The sequence below is a fragment of the Ovis canadensis genome, chromosome 24, assembly GCF_042477335.2.
Source record: "Ovis canadensis isolate MfBH-ARS-UI-01 breed Bighorn chromosome 24, ARS-UI_OviCan_v2, whole genome shotgun sequence".
In the NCBI taxonomy this organism is placed as follows: Eukaryota; Metazoa; Chordata; class Mammalia; order Artiodactyla; family Bovidae; genus Ovis; species Ovis canadensis.
The window spans coordinates 31,651,900-31,672,702 of NC_091268.1; the positions used below are offsets into that span (position 1 = coordinate 31,651,900).

The following is a 20,803-nucleotide window of genomic DNA, read 5'->3' on the forward strand; positions in this document are numbered from 1 at the left end:
ATATAGAGCGCTGCGTGCAAAATCTTGCTACAGGCACAGTAATATCCTCTTCCAAAGGAGGTGTGGGGTTATTAGACTTTAAAACCTACCCTTTGTACTTTGGTAAATCAGTTTTTGTTACACAATGTGCCTGGTTTTCACCCAAGTTCTCTAAGTACAACTTCAGAAGACTTCAACATCAGCTTGTGAAACTGAAGTAGGTGAAAAAAACTAAAGAAACTGACTTAAAATAGCACAGTTCTCCACAGTCCCTTGTTACTCAAGGAACATGTTCCCAGACTTATTTACAACTTAACAGCCTAAGGCACTGAAATAAGGTCCTTAACTAAATTTCCAATTGCCCTAATTACTAAAAATCCCAGCCTGCCGTGGTGTAGCTTCCTTCAGAGTTTTGGGTTGGTTGGTTTTTTTTTTTTTTGGTACTACAAAGGCAGGATGTGAGCTTTTGAAGTGTATCAGATGACTGAACAGATCCTCCTACAGAATCTGGCAGCAACAAATGTAATCTGATTTCCAGATATTCAAACAAGCTGGATATTGTTTTCCTTCAGAGCTTTTACACACCATACACCAGGGAATATATGTCAATAATAATCTACAGAAGTTTTTAAAGATATACAAAATGAAGCTTAATAAATTGTGACTTAATACTAAGAGCTTTGAAGTAAAATTTCCACTTCTATTCAAAAATATTAGAACATGTAAAATAAATTTTTTTAGAATCAACTTTTTAAACTTTTGGAGGTATTAATGCTTTAAAAAAGCTATCCATACCCCAAAATTAAGTTTTCTGGAAACTACTTCAACAAATTCAGAGCTTAAATGCTACGTCTTTTAAGACTTTATTTTCTGAAAAACAGGTATTTCATACAATCTTTGCCATGTTAATGCAAATATGCACAAAGTAGGCCATGTACTTTTGTTTTCCAAAAGATGCATTATGAGCATTTTCAGGAAGCTGGTGTGATTTATTCAACTTTTAATCTTAAATACAATCACAAAATTATATCCATCAGGAGGCATTACAACCTTTTGTACAGAGAAGCCACTTTATTTATACAATGTTACTAGAACAAGGAAGATTCAGTTCAACTCAATTTGCTCTTATATAATAAGGGTAAAGTAAATTAACAAGTGAAGTATGATGTTGCTGTTGACATTACAGGTGGAAATACAAGGAAAATTTAAACCTGAAAATAAAAGAACTTTAAACAGGAGCTGAAACTTGGACTGTCAAGGGAAAAAAACGCCTGTTTTGAAAGACATACATTCTGCAAGTCTGCATTTCAGAACATTCAGTTAAGTTTATCATCTTCCAAAGTCAGGCTAATTTTATGACATTTTTACAATAGCACAACAAACAGCTTTTTCCCTAGTAAGCCCAAATTCCCATGGAAAGCAAGAGGCTAAATGGTTCATGTTGTACAACTAACCACTGAACCTATAAAGCTTCTCTCAATATAGTTCATTTGCCCTTTTGTGAAAAAAGAGATGGTGATATTGTTACCCAGGCCTTAAAAAAAGCAGGAAAAGTGCAACAAACCCTTCCGGGTTCATAATACAGTGGATTTCCTTCCTCAGTGTTTGGGAAATTTATAATGCTAGTTTTTCCCCATAGGAGGAATCTTTCTAATACAACCCAAATAGTGAAAAAAAAAAAAAATCTGCCTTCTTTAAGCAATCCTTTTATTAACATAGTCTACCTCCTAGAGTTAAGAGGGGAAAAGTCCTAGCTCTAAATTACTGGCATTTTACAAGCTCAAGATACAGAATGGAAGGGCATTGGTTTTCATATGTATCTGGTTTTATGTAAAACAAAGGTACTTCAATGTGCTAACAGAAAAACATTCATTTTTTTTTTTTTATGTATATGAACAGAAGCTAACAAGCTAATTGTAGGCATCTTCTTTAATATGAAAAGAACTGGGAGAAAAGAAGAACCAGCTCCTTTGATTTTAGTACTGCCAAAACAAGTAAGCCCCCAGAGTAATTACAAATACGTAGAGGAAAATAGGCCAGGAAGACTTTTCAATTCAAAGTACTGCCTATATCACAACAGATTTAAAAGGACCTAAGATTGCACATCAACTCTAATATTTGGCTGTACTTGCATTGCCCTGCTTGGAATTTTTTAATGGCTCTTTCCTTGAATTTCACACATCAGAACAACCACAATTAAAAACAAAAACAATGCAGATAACACCAAACGGACATTAAGAACACTACATACAACAGATATTAGAGGCAAGTGTTAAGGGCGGAAGTGATGGAAGTTTTTCTTTGTATTACAAACCCTCAACCCTGAACCTGGGGTTTGGGCTCTAAAAGAGCAATTTAGGGGAGCAGATCAAGAGCTTATCAGTTCTCACACAGAAACCTCACATATCTCAAACAACTCACAAGTGTCAGACACAAAAGAATCATCATCTAGCAAACTATGTGAAGAACTCATGACCAGAAATAATGAGATACTGCAAGACACACCAAAGAAACAAAGTAAAAGAGAAATACAGACAGCTCCATAGACTACTAAGCCTCCACAGCTTTATAGAGAAATCAACTAAAATTCAGGCGATTCTAGAAAATTAAAGACAGCAAAACACTTATGATAAACTTCAATTTCCAAGGGTACCTCAAATTGTAGAAGTTGTAAGTTATTCTGTACCCCCTGAATCTTAAGAAGGGTGGGGGGAGCACAAGAGAGTGAGTGCAGAAGTCGGGTGGGGAGGAAGAGGAGGAGGAAGGTGGGAGAGGGGATGGGGGACAGGAGAAGGGAGGGAGCAGCAGACCCCTGGTTTGCCACAGGCATTTCTGTACTATCAAAAATGCATGACTTCATAACCATAGCACTCTGAACTTCACATTTTAAAAGATAATCACCAAAATACAGACCTGTCTTCTGAATCTGCTGTATGATCAAAGCCTTTTACTGCTGATTAAATCTCTTAACTGTTGAGTTCCCTTGTAACAGTTCAAAATGACAAGGCTACTTGTCAAACGACTTCCCCAGAAGCAGCCAGAGAGTACAGACTGAGGTCTTATTGTCCAGAAGGCAGCAAAAAGCAAGCTTTGAAGTCATCAATCACTCATATCTGCCCTACAACCAAACATGTAGATGTCACACTATTCTCTGAGGGATCATTTTAAAATAAAAGTGATGGATAATTTAGCAGAGGCACATGTTTTTTATGTAAAGCTGTTTTCACTAGGATAAGGTGCCAGGTACCTCTGAAGCCTGAAATTCACAGGCAATAAAATTCACCTATTTCATTTTTCTTCTTTACCAAAGAAGAAGCAATTTCTGATTACTGTCTATAAGGACAAACTAGTGTGAACTGTTTTTATCACTGTAATAGAAGTTTTTCCTTGTGACAAAGAATGTTGTTAAGAGACTAATCTTGAAACAGTAGAGTTAATCAAGTGATGAGTGCAACAGCCTCTAGGAAATAAAGCAGTGTGCAAAACACAATATGGCATTATTATTCCGATAGGTTGTTTTGATTGTGAAAATAAGGTTCAAAATGAATGAAGAAAATAAAATTTGATGCACTAGTTTCCTTAACTTGCCATTAGACACATGGGTATTCAAAAATACCACCTTTCTTATAATACCTGTCAAAGTATTAAAAGAGCACTGATACTGAAATGCATTCTCCCATGAGTATTTAAAGATTACAGATTAATATGGCAATCAGAATACAGGAAAGGCCAGAACTATGTAAAATTTTTCGTTAATTCCTTTCAAGTTTGTCTGTGAAGACTGGCAACTAGAAAGTGATCATAGCCCTAATCTCTAAATTGCAGGGAAAATGTACTCGATCAAGATTTTAATCCTCTTCTACTCTGTGTTGATACGTGATTTTAGGAATCCTATTCTAGTCTGGATTTTTATTTTGGATCAACAGTTGAGCTTACACAGTCAGTACTGAAATGCAATGCTAAATTTAAGGAAATCTTGATCATGAATTCACTACTAAACTATGAAAACTGTGCAAAAATTAAAGTACTTCACACACTAATAATGGAACTTAATAAAAGATGTTGGTGGTTCTTACTTTTTGCTTATGTTTCATGTATATGCCCTAAAAGGCCAGGTAAACTAAAGCACTTTTAATTTACACCTTGTAAATTGTAAATTAAAAGTATCAAATGAGAAAACTGAATTTAAAAAAAAAACATTTCACTCTACCTCCACCAGAACATCACTTTATTGTTAATCTGTCACCAACAATGTAAAACTCTTAATAGGTACTCTATCCTGGTTTTTAAAAAGGTAAAACATTACATTGGATTAGCTACTTTCTATGAAGAAACTACAGCAATCACAGAAGAGGGAAAATTTGAATGACTTCCCAAAAATGTACACTATAAGCAAAGGGGAGTGTACATTAAATCAAATGTCTGTTAGATTCATTACTTTTGAATGCACAGTGACAATTCTGGAAACTGTACATGATAGAATCACAGAAATGACTTAAATAACCAGAATTACATTTTGTATGTGATCATCAGACCTTTAAACTGTCCTTGCATTTTCCATGTTATCAGTGGTTTTGGAAAATTTTCTGTTTATCACTCCCAATATAAGTTAACAGCATCGAGATGAAGTATATGAAATATAAGGATTGAAATAAAAGTGAATGCGAGAGATGGCTAATCTACTAGATCAGGTAAAGGGGGAAATGGGCAGATGGAGGGGGATGGGGAGGACGACGATGGGGTGGGGTTTTTTTCCCTTCATTTCAGAAGTAAGTTCTTCCAATGTAGTGTATCTGTTACATAGCTCTCCTTCTTCAGTCCATTTCTGAAATTCATCTCATAGCCTTTTTTTGTACTTACTGGTCAACCCGACCAGTACTGTTGCTAAGCAACAAGTGTTATGCAAGAATCTGAATGCATCAAATCTTCCTTGGCTGTGATTTCTTCGCGGCCCCAGTTTCCTCTGTTTCTGAGCGGGGTTTTTTTTCCTGGATTGTACACACGGGGTCAGGTGGAATGGAGTTCCAAATCACTGTGCTCCGCGGCATCCCGATCTCTTTCTGCAGCTAACCTCCTGACACGTCTGCAGCTGTTCTGTGCCAGAAAGACAATCTCCGTGTTCAGGCGGTGAGCTTGCTTGCTTTCTTTCACCCTTGACCTTGGGGTTGCAGGCCATGGTGTTGGGCGTATCCCTGAGTGCAGCTGTCCTGCAGGATTCACTTCCCTAGCGCACCGAGATTTCCTAGGTTTCCTCAGAGTATGCCCCCAGTTGCATCACCACCGACTGTGGTGTGGCTTTGGATGCCTGAGGCTGAGTTGATTCTGGTGGATGTCTGACCTCGCTTAACCAGACTCATCTACTGTCTTGCCATTCATACCCAGGCTGTCCAACCTTCATACAGCTGAGCCAAGTTATCTAGATTAGTTGCTTCCTTAATGACATAGTCAACCTGTAAAAATGGGCAAGATAGAATTTAAAGCCATTTAAAACTTGAAAGAGCATGATTCATATCTGAGTTACATGAACTGTTTAAGTTTCTAATCACCCAAATTAATTACCCAAAGATGTGCAGTTGTCATGGTGCGAAGAACTTAAATAATCTGAGTTTCCCTCCTAATTCTGTAACTTACAAATGTGTGTCTTGGGAAAGTCACAATCCCCTTTGAGCCTCACAAATCCTTAGATGGAGAGAGAGTGCCACTGACCTCACAGGTGTTCCTGGGATTAAACATGTGAATTCACTGGACAAATGCTTAGGTGAACTGAAAAGTGCCCAGAAGATTCTGGAACACAGTTTGATACTCAGTTTGAAACATCTCCTAATTCTGACTCAGCTAAATATTCTTTTATAGTAAGAGATATGATCATTTCTCTATCCAGAGCATCCATCAGGGTCCAATTATATAGTAAATGCTCACTATATGGCTGCTGAATTATAACCTACAACAGTTCTTTGTGTGCAAAGAACTCTATACTTACCCTACTCCTGTGAACCACTTAACATTTTTTTACATAAAACTTAACTATCAGAATAAAAAGCACAATAGCTAAGCATCCTTCAAAAAAAAAAAAAAATGGGACAGAGATCTAAGATGCAGTCAGGAAGGCACACAACCCATTAACCTACCAGAAAATTTCTGAAGCAAAGATACCTCTAGACCCAGAACACTGTCCAGGGTTTTTGACAAATTTGACACACCCTCTCTAAAGAATGACTCTTAACCAAGAAGAGCTTAAGCTCAGATCCAATACAGAGATCTAACAGTTCAAAATTTTAAAAAAATGTCTTGCTGATGTGAATTGTGAACGCCAAGCCATTAGAAAACAGGGTATTCACAAGCCTCAGATTTTTACCCTACCCCACAGAAGAAAAGGCAAATGTGTAATGGAGAACTCAGGAGAACATTACCCTTGACTAAGTGCTCTACTTTAATAACAAAGACGGCACAGACAGACACACATTCAACGATGTAAAATTCTAAGAACACATCACTGGCAAAGTACTCTTGTCAAAAATGCTATGATATAAAGAAAATATCAGACAAATATAAACTGAGGCACATTCTGCAAACCAAGTGGTCTGGACACATCAAAAATTTAAATATCATAAAAGAAAAGGCTCAGGAATTGTTCTAGACATCAAAAGGAAATTAAAACAGGAACAAGTATATAAACTTCAGGATAAGCTTTGACTAAATTCTGTATGGGTGGGGGTGGCTAAGTAAAAAAGGATATCTGAAGATATCTGGAGAAACCTAAATATGGACTCAATGGTGGAGAGCAGTCAACGTTAACACCAGTGTTAAGTTTTCTGAAATTGATAATTTTATAATTGTATCCTAGCTATATATCAAAGCCTTCTTCAGCGATCAATGCAAAGAAATAGAGGAAAACAACAGAATGGGAAAGACTAGAGATCTCTTCAAGAAAATTAGAGATACCAAGGGAACATTTCACGCAAAGATGGGCTTGATAAAGGACAGAAATGGTATGGACCTAACAGAAGCAGAAGATATTAAGAAGAGGTGGCAAGAATACACGGAAGAACTGTACAAAAAAATCTTCACGACCCAGATAATCATGATGATGTGATCACTAATCTAGAGCCAGACATCCTGGAATGTGAAGTCAAGTGGGCCTTAGAAAGCATCACTACAAACAAAGCTAGTGGAGGTGATGGAATTCCAGTTGAGTTATTTCAAATCCTGAAAGATGATGCTGTGAAAGTGCTGCACTCAATATGCCAGCAAATTTGGAACACTCAGCAGTGGCCACAAGACTGGAAGAGGGCACTTTTCATTCCAATTCCAAAGAAAGGCAATGCAAAAGAATGCTCAAACTACCACACAATTGCACTCATCTCACACACTAGTAAAGTAATGCTCAAAATTCTCCAAGCCAGGCTTCAGCAATACGTGCACCGTGAACTTCCTGATGTTCAAGCTGGTTTTAGAAAAGGTAGAGGAACCAGAGATCAAATTGCCAACATCTGCTGGATCATGGAAAAAGCAAGAGAGTTCCAGAAAAACATCTATTTCTGCTTTATTGACTATGCCAAAGCCTTTGACTGTGTGGATCACAATAAACTGTAGAAAATTCTGAAAGAGATGGGAATACCAGACCACCTGACCTGCCTCTTAAGAAATCTGTATGCAGGTCAGGAAGCAACAGTTAGAACTGGACATGGGACAACAGACTGGTTCCAAATAGCAAAAGGAGTACGTCAAGGCTGTATATTGTCACCCTGCTTATTTAACTTATATGCAGAGTACATCATGAGAAACGCTGGACTGGAAGAAACACAAGCTGGAATCAAGATTGCTGGGAGAAATATCAATAACCTCAGATATACAGATGACGCCACCCTTATGGCAGAAAGTGAAGAGGAACTGAAAAGCCTCTTGATGAAAGTGAAAGAGGAGAGCGAAAAAGTTGGCTTAAAGCTCAACATTCAGAAAACGAAGATCATGGCATCTGGTCCCATCACTTCATGGGAAATAGATGGGGAAACAGTGGAAACAGTGTCAGACTTTATTTTGGGGGGCTCCAAAATCACAGCAGATGGTGACTGCAGCCATGAAATTAAAAGACGCTTACTCCTTGGAAGAAAAGTTATGACCAACCTAGATAGCATATTCAAAAGCAGAGACATTATTTTGCCAACAAAGGTCCATCTAGTCAAGGCTATGGCTTTTCCTGTGGTCATGTATGGATGTGAGAGTTGGACTGTGAAGAAGGCTGAGCCCCGAAGAATTGATGCTTTTGTGGTGTTGGAGAAGACTCTTGAGAGTCCCTTGGACTGCAAGGAGATCTAACCAGTCCATTCTGAAGGAGATCAACCCTGGGATTTCTTTGGAAGGAATGATGCTAAAGCTGAAACTCCAGTACTTTGGCCACCTCATGGGAAGAGTTGACTCATTGGAAAAGACTCTGATGCTGGGAGGGACTGGGGGCAGGAGGAGAAAGGGACGACAGAGGATGAGATGGCTGGATGGCATCACAGACTCGATAGATGTGAGTCTGAGTGAACTCCAGGAGATGGTGATGAACAGGGAGGCCTGGCGTACTGCAATTCATGGGGTCACAAAGAGTAGGACGCAACTGAGTGACTGAACTGAACTGAACTGAACCATATATCATAACTATATATTATTACAATGTTTTGTTTGGAAGACAAAGTACTTAGGCAAGAAGTGTTACACAGGAAGATTAGGCAAATAGAAGAATATTAATAACTGATTTGCCAATTCAAGGCAAGGAATATATAATACATGAGCATTCCTATAACATTTCTGAAGGTTTGAAACTTTTCAAAATAAACAGCTGTGGGCAAAAGAATTCATTCCTGAATTTATATATACAATTTTAATAATATTAATGATAAAATTTCAGAGTAATAACTTCAGACCAACTGACACCCAGGAACACATTACAGATTACTTATTTATAGGTATTACTGACACCCAAAGTGTCACCCTCATATCATTAGAAACCTTCATATAGCTCTCTCTAACACACAAACTAACAGTCTTCTGTTGGAATAGAAAGGGTCAAGCAACACCTCAAATTTTGGTTAAAAGAGGACTGGGTTGAAAGGAAAGTGTTAACAGGCTAGAGTGAGAGTTGACAATCTAGGAGCTGTGTTATTCAAAATCTTCTGAGGCCTGAAAATAGATTTAAATTAGTTATTTCTCGATATGCCACCAAAGATGTGGATGAGGGAATCTTTAAACCTATACTGCTTCAGCAGCATTAAAACATGTAGCTCAAGTTTAAAAGATGGTCACCTGTTCAGCAACTGACATCCTCCTATTCGGATCAACATCTCGGCCCTCTAGCTTGGCTTTCACTCTCTTCCACACGCTCACTGCATACGAGTTTCTCTCCTGCACAGCTATGAAGCAATGGAGACATGTATAAGTCAAGCCACCACTCTGTATTAATATTTAATATTTAAGGTGTCCTTATTTTAACTAATTACCTTTTCCAGTCTTAGGGTCTCTGACGGCCTTTTTAGGACTACAAGCAACACTCTTGCCAGCTCCCGGAATGGTGCTTGGTGGAGTATCTGCTGATGTAGCTAGATTTTTCTGAATCAGCTTTCTAGCATTCTGTGACATGACATCAGGCTGAGTCTTCTGGCCAGTGTTGCTTCGCACTGCTACAGAGAGAAAGTTGGTAGCTCAATGTACACGTAAACAGAAAACAGGCGAGCAGGGCAGTTCTGTTTCAATCATCAACTGCAAATGGACAGCCCTAATACTAGATGTGATACTACACAGAATGATACAATTTGTATATGTGTGCGCATGCACACAGAGAAGTCAACAAATACACAGTGGTTTTATCTCTAGTTGGACTGGAACTACAGATGTTTCTATTAATTAATTTTCCATATTTCCCTAACAGACATATATTTTATAATCAACAATATTTGAACACAGAGTATTTCTACTCTCTAATCTCTAACATAAATACTTTTAAAATTAAGGCAAAATTTGTTCAGTTTGAAACATGACAAGAAATTAGGGAAACCCTTTATATACTTAAATAATTAATTTCCTATGGGAGTATAGTTGATTTACAATGTTGCGTTAGTTTCTGCTGTACAGCAAAGTGAATCAGTCTCTTTTAGGTTCTATTCCCATATAGGTCATTACACAATACTGAACAGAAGTCCCTGTGCTATACAGTAGGTTCTTATTGTCTATTTTATGTATAGCAATGTGTATATGTCAACCCCAATTTCCCAATTTACCCCCTGCTTAGTAACTATAAGTTTGTTTTTTACATCTGTGATATAATTTCTGTTTTTGTAAATATGTTTATTAGGGAAAACCTTTAAGAAGATGATGACTATAAACATGTCTGTTGTTTATTTTCTAAGTCCTGTCTGACTCTCTTGTGACTCCACAGTCTAAAGCCTGTCAGAGGCCTCTGTCCATGGGATTTCCCAGGCAAGAATACTGGAGTGCACTTCCATTCCCTTCTCCAAGGGATTTTCCGGACCCAGGGATAGAAACCATGTCTCCTGCTTCTCCCGCATTGGCAGGTGGATTCTTTACTGCCTGAGCCAACAGGGAAGCCCAATAAACATATTAGACACACTTTAACGTCTTAGCATCTATGTGTAGATTATTAACAGGTCAAGATACAGGCTTTTCTGAATAGAGGAGTCTTACCTGCAGCAAAGGATGGTTGATAAGTAGCAGACGATGTTGGACTCGAACATTCATTTGTTGCATCGGTGACTAAGGGTGATGCAAAACTCACTAGATTATTATAGACACTGAAATACAAAATAAAATGACTCATTTATGAAACGCTTCAGCAAACAGCTACTTGTAAGTATGAACAAAACTGAAAAAAATATTAAATTAAATAAACAAAACTTACTTTACCAGATGTTTTGCTTACATTTTAAATTCAGGCCTGAAGGGATTCTTACCTCTGGCTTTGCGTTTTCAGTTCTTTCAAGGTGGGAGTTATTTCCTGGAGCATTTCAACATGTTCTTGACTTCGAACCTGACCCATGGCTTGGACTAATGTAAACAGCACTGTCTGAATGTTGTCTTGCCATGATTTATATTCACCCAAGAACTGCCTAACACTGTTCTCATAGGGAACATCTTCACCATCTGCCAGAGCAGCTTCTTCATCCTAGAATCAGTATGTTAATGATTACGAAAAATGGTATTTGTTTTAATATTACTCTTCAGACAGTCACCTTTTGGATAACAGGTAATAAGTGGCTTTTTAATATCAATGTATTTAATCTGCTTATTACAATTTATTAATAACTTCTTTTCAATAGGAATCTTGTTTCCAGCACAAATAAAAACTCCAACTAAAAAGAAATCCAGGGACTTCCCTGGCAGTCCAGTGGTTAGGACTCCATGCTTCCTGCGGGGGGGCACGGGTTTGATCCCTGCTTGAGGTCCCACAAGCCACATGATGCAACCAAAGACAAAAAAATTCAAGAAGTAAGTGATCTACTGTTTTGTGATAATAAAGCCTTTTCTGAGGACTGTTTCCTTACTATCTAGATTCTATACAATACTGGAGAGAAGAGGTAATATTTCATTTATTTTGGAAGCAAACTATATGATTTGAGTTGGGAGGCAGAACAGAGAAGTTAGAGATCTGAATACTCTGTGAGACTAAGTTCAAGGTTCAGCTCTTCTATAAATTATGTGACTTTGTATAAATCAATTTCTCTAAGCCCCAATTTCTCTGTGTACAAAATCGGAATACTATTTACTACCTGCTTAAAAAAAAAAAAAACCAGTTGACAGTTGATGAAAACACAAATAAACTCAGTGACAAACTAGAAATATGACCTTGGAGAAATAAGTTTTTTTTTCCCTCATGAATAAAACTCTTTTGTAATTTTATAAAAGGGGGGAGTAATTATGTGTCAATGGTATTAATCTTACCTTGGCCATTGCTTTCAGGAGATGTTTGACATCTCCAAGCTGCCGGTTATGGCCAGTGAGCACAGTCTTTATATTATCAACCAGATTCTGAATTGTTTCACAGACTGTTTCTATTTGTTGCTCTTTCTCTGTCTGAATTGCTCTCTGAGTAGACATATCCTGGGTCAGTTGTTTGTGTGCTGACAAAAGCCACTCAGAGCTGCCAATAGGATGTTCAAGAGTCGTGTCCTAAACAGAATAAGGGTTTGTTTAAGAGTTAGCCAGAAAAACATAAGATTCTTTTCCTCAACATCACATCAAAAGATACTTATAACTCAAGTTGATACAAAGAACCTCAGTTGCTAAATCATGGATTAATTCACTAGAAAACATAGTGTTTTCTTAAAAATTTAAATAAATTTTTATAAATACTTGATAATTTAAACAATCTATGAAATACAAACTAAGGTTTTTACTTTTCCGCATAATTATACAGGGAACAAATGCTTAAAGTTTAAAACCTAAGAAAATATATTTGGAGTAACAAAGATGACACACAGCTAGGATCCTGGACACTGTAAATAACTCTTTAAAATAAAACCAGAGCCTCCTAATATATATTCTAAAGCCTTCCCACAAAGTAGAAATGCTGAATTTATTAACTTGATATTCCAGCATTCATCCTCCACTAGCCTTCTGTCTGCTATCCTACTTTCAAAAGTGCATCTGAGTCATTTGCTACACATTATCTCTCTCCTTCCCTAGGAACCCCTAGAGTGATTCTACTTAAAGCTCACTTATAGCTCCGAGAGTTCTTTTCACTTTTTCATTTCATTCACTGTATTATGTGTATAAATAAGTTTCTTTGGGGATAAAAGAAAGATTTAGTCATCCTTGAATTCTTCATAACATCTCATATACAGTACATGCTCAATAAATGTAGACCAGTGAATACACTGATTCTGAGAGCATATAGTTGGTCTTATTTAATTTACCCAATCTCTTCAGTCCCAAGAATCAAGACTTACCACCCTCTGTAATAAACGAAGCTCTAACTCAGAGACTGAACTGTTAAACTGTGATGCAAATGAACACATTTGCTGACACCGTTTGATTAGTTCAAATAATGCAGCATCCAGGTTTAAGGCTTCTGCAGTTCTAGTTCGTAAACTTTCAAAATGAATGATATTGCTGCAGAGGAAAGTGACCTGTGAAGAGGAAAAAGAGTGGAACCATCACAATGAGGGAAAAAACTGCAATTAATGGAAGAAAAATACTACTACCTATTCATTTCAAGAATTCAGGAACAGGTCCTGAAAATGTATGAATGTATGACTCTCACGGGAAACAGACCCACTTCCTATAAAAGCTGTAAATAAATTAACAGTTTTAGGTTGATGCTGTCAAGTCTGAGAAGGCCAAAAAGCACCTAAGTAGAGTTAGGTAAACATATCTTCTGCATGATTCTTTTTTAATACAGAAATTTTACTCCATAAAAAAACTGTTATCATATTCAGCTTAAATTTATTTGTGCTATATCCAAATTCCAATCTGAAATGCTCCCCCCTTCTGCTTCCACTCCTACATAATTTTACCATTTAGATCAGAAAACACTAACTGGTTATTTGACAATATTAAGGACATCATTCAAGGTACAGTAATAGTATTGTGATTATGTTACTAACTAGTTCTCATCTTTATATATACATACTGATATTTACAGATAAAGTGATATAATATTTGAAATTACCATTAAATTTAGGATATGGAGTAGGGAGTATACAGAAAATAAAGTAGGACTTGAGTTGACAATTATGAAATTCTGGTAATGAATATATGGGATATGGGAATCATATTAGTTCAATGTTGTGCCTGATTATATGATCAGTTATATAATCCTGTAACTGAAAACACGATGGCACACACAGGTGCCCATACCTGACTTGCTCGTTGGCTCTCCTTAAGGACAAGATTTCTTCTTTCAGCTATTGTTGCTTCAAAATCCTGCAGCACCGGTGCCAGTGCAGGGTTGGCACCACCTGCCCATTTGAGTCGCTGTTCAATACTTGCTTCAAGTGCTGCCAGTTTCTCCTATAAAAGGCAGCAGAATCTCAGTGAATAGGACTCCACTTCCTATCTGTTGGCCATTTTATATGAATAAGAGAGATTCAAAAGAAATAGGATGGCATAAGTAACTTAGAAGACATCTTTAACAAACTGTCAACTTTTGGAATTAATCTTGACTTCATATTGAGTATTTAAGACTAAACATATCTGAGAAGGCAAGGACTGGCTTTCAGTTTATTTTGCAAAAGGAAGTTTCATTTTCGTTTCTAAATAGTCTTTAAAAAAAACAAAACCCCCGTTATACCAAATTCCCACTGCACTATATATGCTATCTATGAGAAAGTCCATTTATATCTTTGATTGTAAAAGATGAAAATCAGACTCCCACAAATGTAAACGTTTATGAATGATGGTAAAAAATCCAGCCAGATTATCACAATACAAACATTTTACATAACAAAGTTGCTTCATTATGTACTCAACATTTCAAGTGGCGGAGTTCCCATTCATACTCTTCGCCCCCACCCATTCACACACAGACACCTCTAGAATCAGAAAGGGCATGAGTTCAATCTCTAAAGTGAAAACTAGGACTAATATGCTATAGAGAAAAGGTATTTCAATCTTCAAAGAAGTAAGCTCAAGAAAAGTTCTATTAAAAATTTTAAAAATATTACTATAGTGATTGTAATTATACTAATATTAAACTATAAAACAGAAAAATGTCAGTTACTACTGAATATATGATATAAGAATACCAGAGATGTATATAAAACCATCATCAAGACCAGTTTCTCTTATTTAAAGACAGAAGGTGAGAGTAAATATTTTGCTGACGTAACCCCAAAAAAGTCAAAAATAATGGTTTAGAAAAATGTTCTGCTGCTTTTGGTACCACAAAATTCCATTAACTACACAATAGAAGGAAGATAGGCCTAAGCTTCATGGATATTAATAATATGCCAGACTTTCAGAAAACAAATTTGGTATTCAAGTTTTTACCATTACCAAGGTTAATGTGTAATGGCACAGTAATAGCCATTAAAAATTCTTAAATAGTTCATTAAAAATTTGAAATATTTAGTATGTCTCTATTCTTGGTTCAAAATATACTGCTAAGATTCAGTTACTTCGGAAGATGAGAAAAAAAAGACACAAATTAAAAATAAAAGTGAGAAAGGTATTAAAGTTCCTGTGACTTAAAAGCCAAGGACAGACTGAACAGAGCACTTCACCACAGTGGAGGTCATTTCTAAAAGTAAGATGTGCCAGAAGGAGGAGGTGACAAAACATACCTGAACTGTTGCAATTGAAGTTTCAATCTGGCTCAGAGTATGGAGCTTCTTTTTCATGCTGGTTAATATGGCAGAACGAGGGGGAGGCGTGACAGACATGGCTTGTGGTCTGTTGATAAGGAGATCTTCATGCTGCCACTGTTCAAAGAAAAAGAAATGTAATAAAGTAAGCAGGGGAAAAAACCGAGAGAGGGGAAGTGACATTAGGGGAAGGACTTGCGGGAGGACTGGGGGAGGAGGTAAAAAGTCCAGTTGCAGCAGGGCAGGGTGGGCGGGGAAGAGCAACAGAAACACAATAAAAGAATTAACCAGATGGAAAATTTCCTGAGGTAGAAAACGGCTGATAAATTTCTTGGATCACTGATATGCAGTATTTAAATAGCAATTCTGACTCTTTCAGCCATCTTGGACCCTGTGAAGGCCTGCTGGGAACGGGACTTCTAAAACGACAAATATGTCTGGAAGGCTGTGGTCCAAGGCAATTTTTGCTGGCTATGAACGGGGTCTACGGAACCAAAGGGAACACACTGCTCTCCTGAAAACTGAAGGTGTATATGCTCGAGATGAAACTGAATTCTATTTAGGCAAGAGATGTGCTTATGTGTACAAAGCAAAGAACAACACAGTAACTCCTGGTGGAAAACCTAACAAAACCAGAGTAATCTGGGGAAAGATCACTCGAGCTCATGGAAACAGTGGCATGGTTCGTGCCAAATTCCGAAGCAACCTTCCTGCTAAGGCCATTGGACACAGAATTCGTGTGATGCTGTACCCTTCGAGAATTTAAACTTCTTGAAAATAAATAAAAGTGTGGGAAAAAAAATAAAATAAAATAAATAGCAATTCTGAAGGCATTCCCCAGTCTAAGTAAAAGTTTCCTACACAATCCCCCGAAAATATAATCTCCAGTTCAGAGGCTGGAACAAGCACAGTAGGTAGAAGAGTTGCCCAGCACGGGAGCTAAGCAAGTAACTGAGAGAAACAATGGCAGCAGAGAAGAAAGAATTCTCTAGTGAATCTGCAGGTGACAGAATGACAGAAAGGTGCAGGCAACTGCTGGCAGAGGGTCAGGCCATCTTTGGCGTGCATCTTGTATGCTGTAAGGTGGCCCCAGAAGGCCAAGGGACATATGAGCTGAAATTTTAAAGTTATATATTGTGCTAGCTTAAAATGTGTTCAGATGAACAAAACTGGAAGGACTTTTATAATATTTTCCATATAACTATATGGAGGAGTTTTTAATGAATAAACTCTAATATGTATTAAATAAACCTTTTCAACATTATTTTTCTGAAGTAAAATAAATGCCAAGAAAAGCCCAATGTGGGGCTTTCCCTGCCGGTCTAGTGGTTAAGAATCCACTTGGCAATGCAAGGGACACTAGTCTGGGAAGATCCCACATGCTGTGGAGCAACTAAGCCTGTGCGCCACAACTACTGAGCCTGTGCAGTAGTTAGTGAAGCCTGTGTGCCTAGAGCCTGTAATCTGCAACAAGGGGAGCCACCGCAATGAGAAGCCTGTGCACCACAAATGGAGAGCAGTCCCTGCTCTTCACAACTAGCGCACAGCCAACAAAGACCCAAAACAGCCAGTAAATAAATAAAAGATTTTTCAAAATAGATGTTATTTAAAAAAAAATCCCGATGTGCTAGATGGACTGCTAACCTATAACAAATGCAACTTCAGAATCTGAATAAATTACTTTTCTTAACTTATGAGCTAAGAAACCAGCTAACTGATAAAACTGCAAAGAGAAAAATACACTGGTTCCATGCCCGACCAACTCCACTCTGGGGAAGTGGCTTCAATATAAATAATACAAAGTAACCAATGTTTGGGCCAAATCAGAAGCCCTGATACTACAGCCCCAATGCTACCCCATGAGTCCGCCTGACTGAAGCTACTAACAATATTGAAGTAAAGAAATAAGAAAAAAATCTATAATTTATACTGTGCTTATTATCTTACACAGATCACCTTTTTTTTTTTTCTTTTTTTAAAAAAGTATTATTTTTGGCAGCGCTGGGTCTTCGCTGCCGCGCGGACTTTCTCTAGCTGCTGAGAGCGGGGCTCTCTCCTGTTGCAGTGCATGGGCTTCTCACTGCAGTGGCTTCCCCTGTTGCAGAGCACAGGTTCCAGCGCACGCAAGCTTCAGAAGTCGCAGCACGTGGCGCACAGTAGTTAGTTGCTCAGTAGTTACTCACTCCAAGGCATGTGGAATCTTCCCAGACCAGGGATCAAATCCGTGTTCCCTGCATTATTAGCAGGTGGATTCTTATCCACTGTGTCACCAGGGAAGTCCCAGATCATCATTTTTAATTCACAGTCTTCAACCTTTTAGAGAGTACTGTCCCCATTCTACAGGTAAGGAAATCATATCTTAAGGGAGGTTAAAGGTAAGTTCATATACCCAAATCCAAATCTATCTCACTCCCAAAGCCTGTACTGCCCCGAAACAAACAAGGACAAAAATGGGCTTCTTAAAAACAGTTCACAAATGATGACAGGATGTATGCAGAGAACTTAGAGATTCAGGGAAACAAGATGTCACTTTGGAAATAATTAAGTTAGCCAGTACACAAGGAATATGATCAAATTGCCAACATCCGCTGGATCATGGAAAAAGCAAGAGAGTTCCAGAAAAACATCTATTTCTGCTTTATGCCAAAGCCTTTGTTGTGTGGATCACAATAAACTGTGGAAAATTCTGAAAGAGATGGGAATACCAGACCACCTCACCTGCCTCTTGAGAAACCTATATGCAGGTCAGGAAGCAACAGTTAGAACTGGACATGGAACAACAGACTGGTTCCAAATAGCAAAAGGAGTACGTCAAGGCTGTATATTGTCACCCTGCTTCTTTAACTTCTATGAAGAGTACATCATGAGAAACACTGCGCTGGAAGCAGCACAAGCTGGAATCAAGACTGCCAGGAGAAATATCAATAACCTCAGATATGCAGACGACACCACCCTTAGGGCAGAAAGTGAAGAGGAACTAAAAGGCCTCTTGATGAAAGTGAAAGAGGAGAGTGGAAAAGTTGGCTTAAAGCTCAACATTCAGAAAACGAAGATCATGGCATCCGGTCCCATCACTTCATGGGAAATAGATGGGGAAACAGTGGAAACAGTGTCAGACTTTATTTTGGGGGGCTCCAAAATCACTGCAGATGGTGATTGCAGCCATGAAATTAAAAGATGCTTACTCCTTGGAAGAAAAGTTATGACCAACCTAGATAGCATATTCAAAAGCAGAGACATTACCTTGCCAACAAAGGTCCATCTAGTCAAGGCTATGGTTTTTCCTGTGGTCATGTATGGATGTGAGAGTTGGACTGTGAAGAAAGGTGAGCGCCAAAGAATTGATGCTTTTGAACTGTGGTGTTGGAGAAGACTCTTGAGAGTCCCTTGGACTGCAAGGAGATCCAACCAGTCCATTCTAAAGGAGATCAACCCTGGGATTTCTTTGGAAGGAATGATGCTAAAGCTGAAACTCCAGTACTTTGGCCACCTCATGTGAAGAGCTGACTCATTGGAAAAGACTCTGATGCTGGGAGGGAATGGGGGCAGGAGGAGAAGGGGACGACAGAGATGAGATGGCTGGATGGCATCACTGACTTGATGGACATGAGTTTGAGTAAACTCTGGGATGGACAGGGAAGCCTGGCATGCTGCGATTCATAGGGTCGCAAAAAGTCAGACACGACTGAGCAACTGAACTGAACTGAACAAATAAATTCAATTGTTAGAAATTACATATACAGGGTGGGGGACAGGGAGGCTCAATAGGGAGGGGATATATTTATATGCACAGCTAATTCACTCTGTTGTACAGCAAAAATGAACACAACACTGTAAAGCAATTATACTCCAATTGAAAGAAAAAGAAATTACATTTACAAATAATATTTAATGATAACACTAACATAACCATAAAACATTGATGGAAACTAATTAAAAGGACACAAACTATAAACAAAATGATCACAACTCCGTAAACGAGAAATGTTACGGCAATGTTAAAGCTGTGTTTGTTCCGGGCTGGCACAATTTGAGAAGTTTAAAATGTTCTCTTCTTTATATTTTTCTATAGTAATCTCCCGGCTTACCCCTTTATGAAGGGAAATACTTACCTGAAACATGGCGATGTGCAGCTGGACGCGCTGCAGGCTTGTCTTGCAGGAGGCAATGCTGGTTTCCAGCCTGCGCACCAAGTCATGCTTCTTCCAGGCAGTGTCGTAGGAGCTCGCCAGCACAGTCGCCCTGTTCATGACCAGCTGAGAGAACTTCCCGATCTGGATGTTGTGCTCCACTGCCTTCTTACACAGATCGTCAACAGAAACTTTGCTTTCAGCACCAAAATCCTTCGCCTCCACCTGTGCAATGATGTCTACCCCTAGAGCACTGATGAAGCTGCACAGTGTGAGGCCCAGGGCTTGGTTCGGGAGTCCGATCAGGAGCTGCCGCACAAAGTCAGCTGTGAATGCCTTTATTGGTTTGGCCATCTGGTCTTCACTGAAACAAGAGTTTCTAAAAAGGGTTTTCACGTTGACGATCTGTACAGGCCCATTTACAGTATTCTGATCTTCAAGTGAACTTGATCCTAAAAAAGGAAAATTTTCTTTAAGTATTTCATATAATACTAAAATAAGGTGATAATGCTAACTTAAGAATCTGAAGACTTATATGAGCTTAAGATTTTACTTTACAGTTAAATTAAGCCTGCTCTATCCCATTTCCCTCCAAAGTACAAATCTGGCTTAAGTGTGAAATATTACCTGACAAAGTTTTAGAAAAGGTACCACAGAGCCGAAAGAACTCCTTAATTGTCTGTAGTCGTTTTAGAAAGAAGATCTCTTCCAGCACCTGTCGGTGATTATCATCATCAAAAAAATTGACCTGAGTGCTCCTGGCTTCCCGTATAATGTCAATCTTTCGCCAAGCTATAGGAATTTCCATCTTATTTAGCTATGTAAATGAAAGAAAAGAAAGTTCATTTCTCCACTCTCCAAACACAGAACAACTACTTTACTACACATGCATTATTCATCAAACCAGGTCAATTCTTTACCTTTTCAACCAATAAGCCAAAAGCAGTCTCAACTTGGGCAAACATGCCGTCAAATGCTACCAAGAGCATCTGGCCAGCTGACATTTTTGGTGTTTCATCGACTGAACCATTTCTTGGTTGGATTAATTCACCGTACTGAGCATGAAGCATTCTAGAGGGAAAGAAAAAGGAGTTAAAACCATTCCTAAACAGGAATATATTTGGGGGGAAACGTTAAGATCAACAAGTCTTACAGCTAGTATGCAGAGTCTAGGAAAAAGTCTTTTTATGAAGGAAGGAGTGTTATTAGCGATTGTTCATGTGATTAAATTTTATGCAAACTGAAGTTATGATAATTATAAAAGAACTATGTAAAATATTACAGTATCTCTTTACATACAGAACATAAAATAATCTATACTTCCAATATTAAAAAAAAAATCAAGAGGCACACAATTCTAAAGGTGGTGGACCTAGCAAAAGTTGTCCAGTATCT

At 38.1% G+C, this 20,803-nt stretch overlaps 1 protein-coding gene and 1 pseudogene across 6 annotated transcripts in view; one reads left to right on the plus strand and one right to left on the minus strand.

The window, feature by feature from the left end:
- Positions 1–810: 810 nt before the first annotated feature.
- Positions 811–20,803, minus strand: part of SMG1 (SMG1 nonsense mediated mRNA decay associated PI3K related kinase) — a 101,246-nt gene continuing 81,253 nt past the window's right edge. For all 6 annotated transcript variants that reach the window (XM_069570213.1, XM_069570214.1, XM_069570212.1 and 3 more), the window contains 12 exons: positions 20,329–20,479; positions 20,036–20,225; positions 19,391–19,860; positions 15,258–15,395; positions 13,834–13,986; positions 12,924–13,103; positions 11,917–12,144; positions 10,929–11,140; positions 10,663–10,769; positions 9,462–9,641; positions 9,268–9,374; positions 811–5,429 (listed from right to left, as the gene is read on the minus strand). In XM_069570213.1, coding sequence (XP_069426314.1) covers positions 5,352–5,429; positions 9,268–9,374; positions 9,462–9,641; positions 10,663–10,769; positions 10,929–11,140; positions 11,917–12,144; positions 12,924–13,103; positions 13,834–13,986; positions 15,258–15,395; positions 19,391–19,860; positions 20,036–20,225; positions 20,329–20,479 — 2,194 coding nt within the window. In that variant the 3' untranslated portion in view covers positions 811–5,351. The remainder of the gene's footprint in view (positions 5,430–9,267; positions 9,375–9,461; positions 9,642–10,662; positions 10,770–10,928; positions 11,141–11,916; positions 12,145–12,923; positions 13,104–13,833; positions 13,987–15,257; positions 15,396–19,390; positions 19,861–20,035; positions 20,226–20,328; positions 20,480–20,803) is intronic.
- LOC138429087 (large ribosomal subunit protein eL33 pseudogene) lies at positions 15,655–16,088 on the plus strand (annotated as a pseudogene).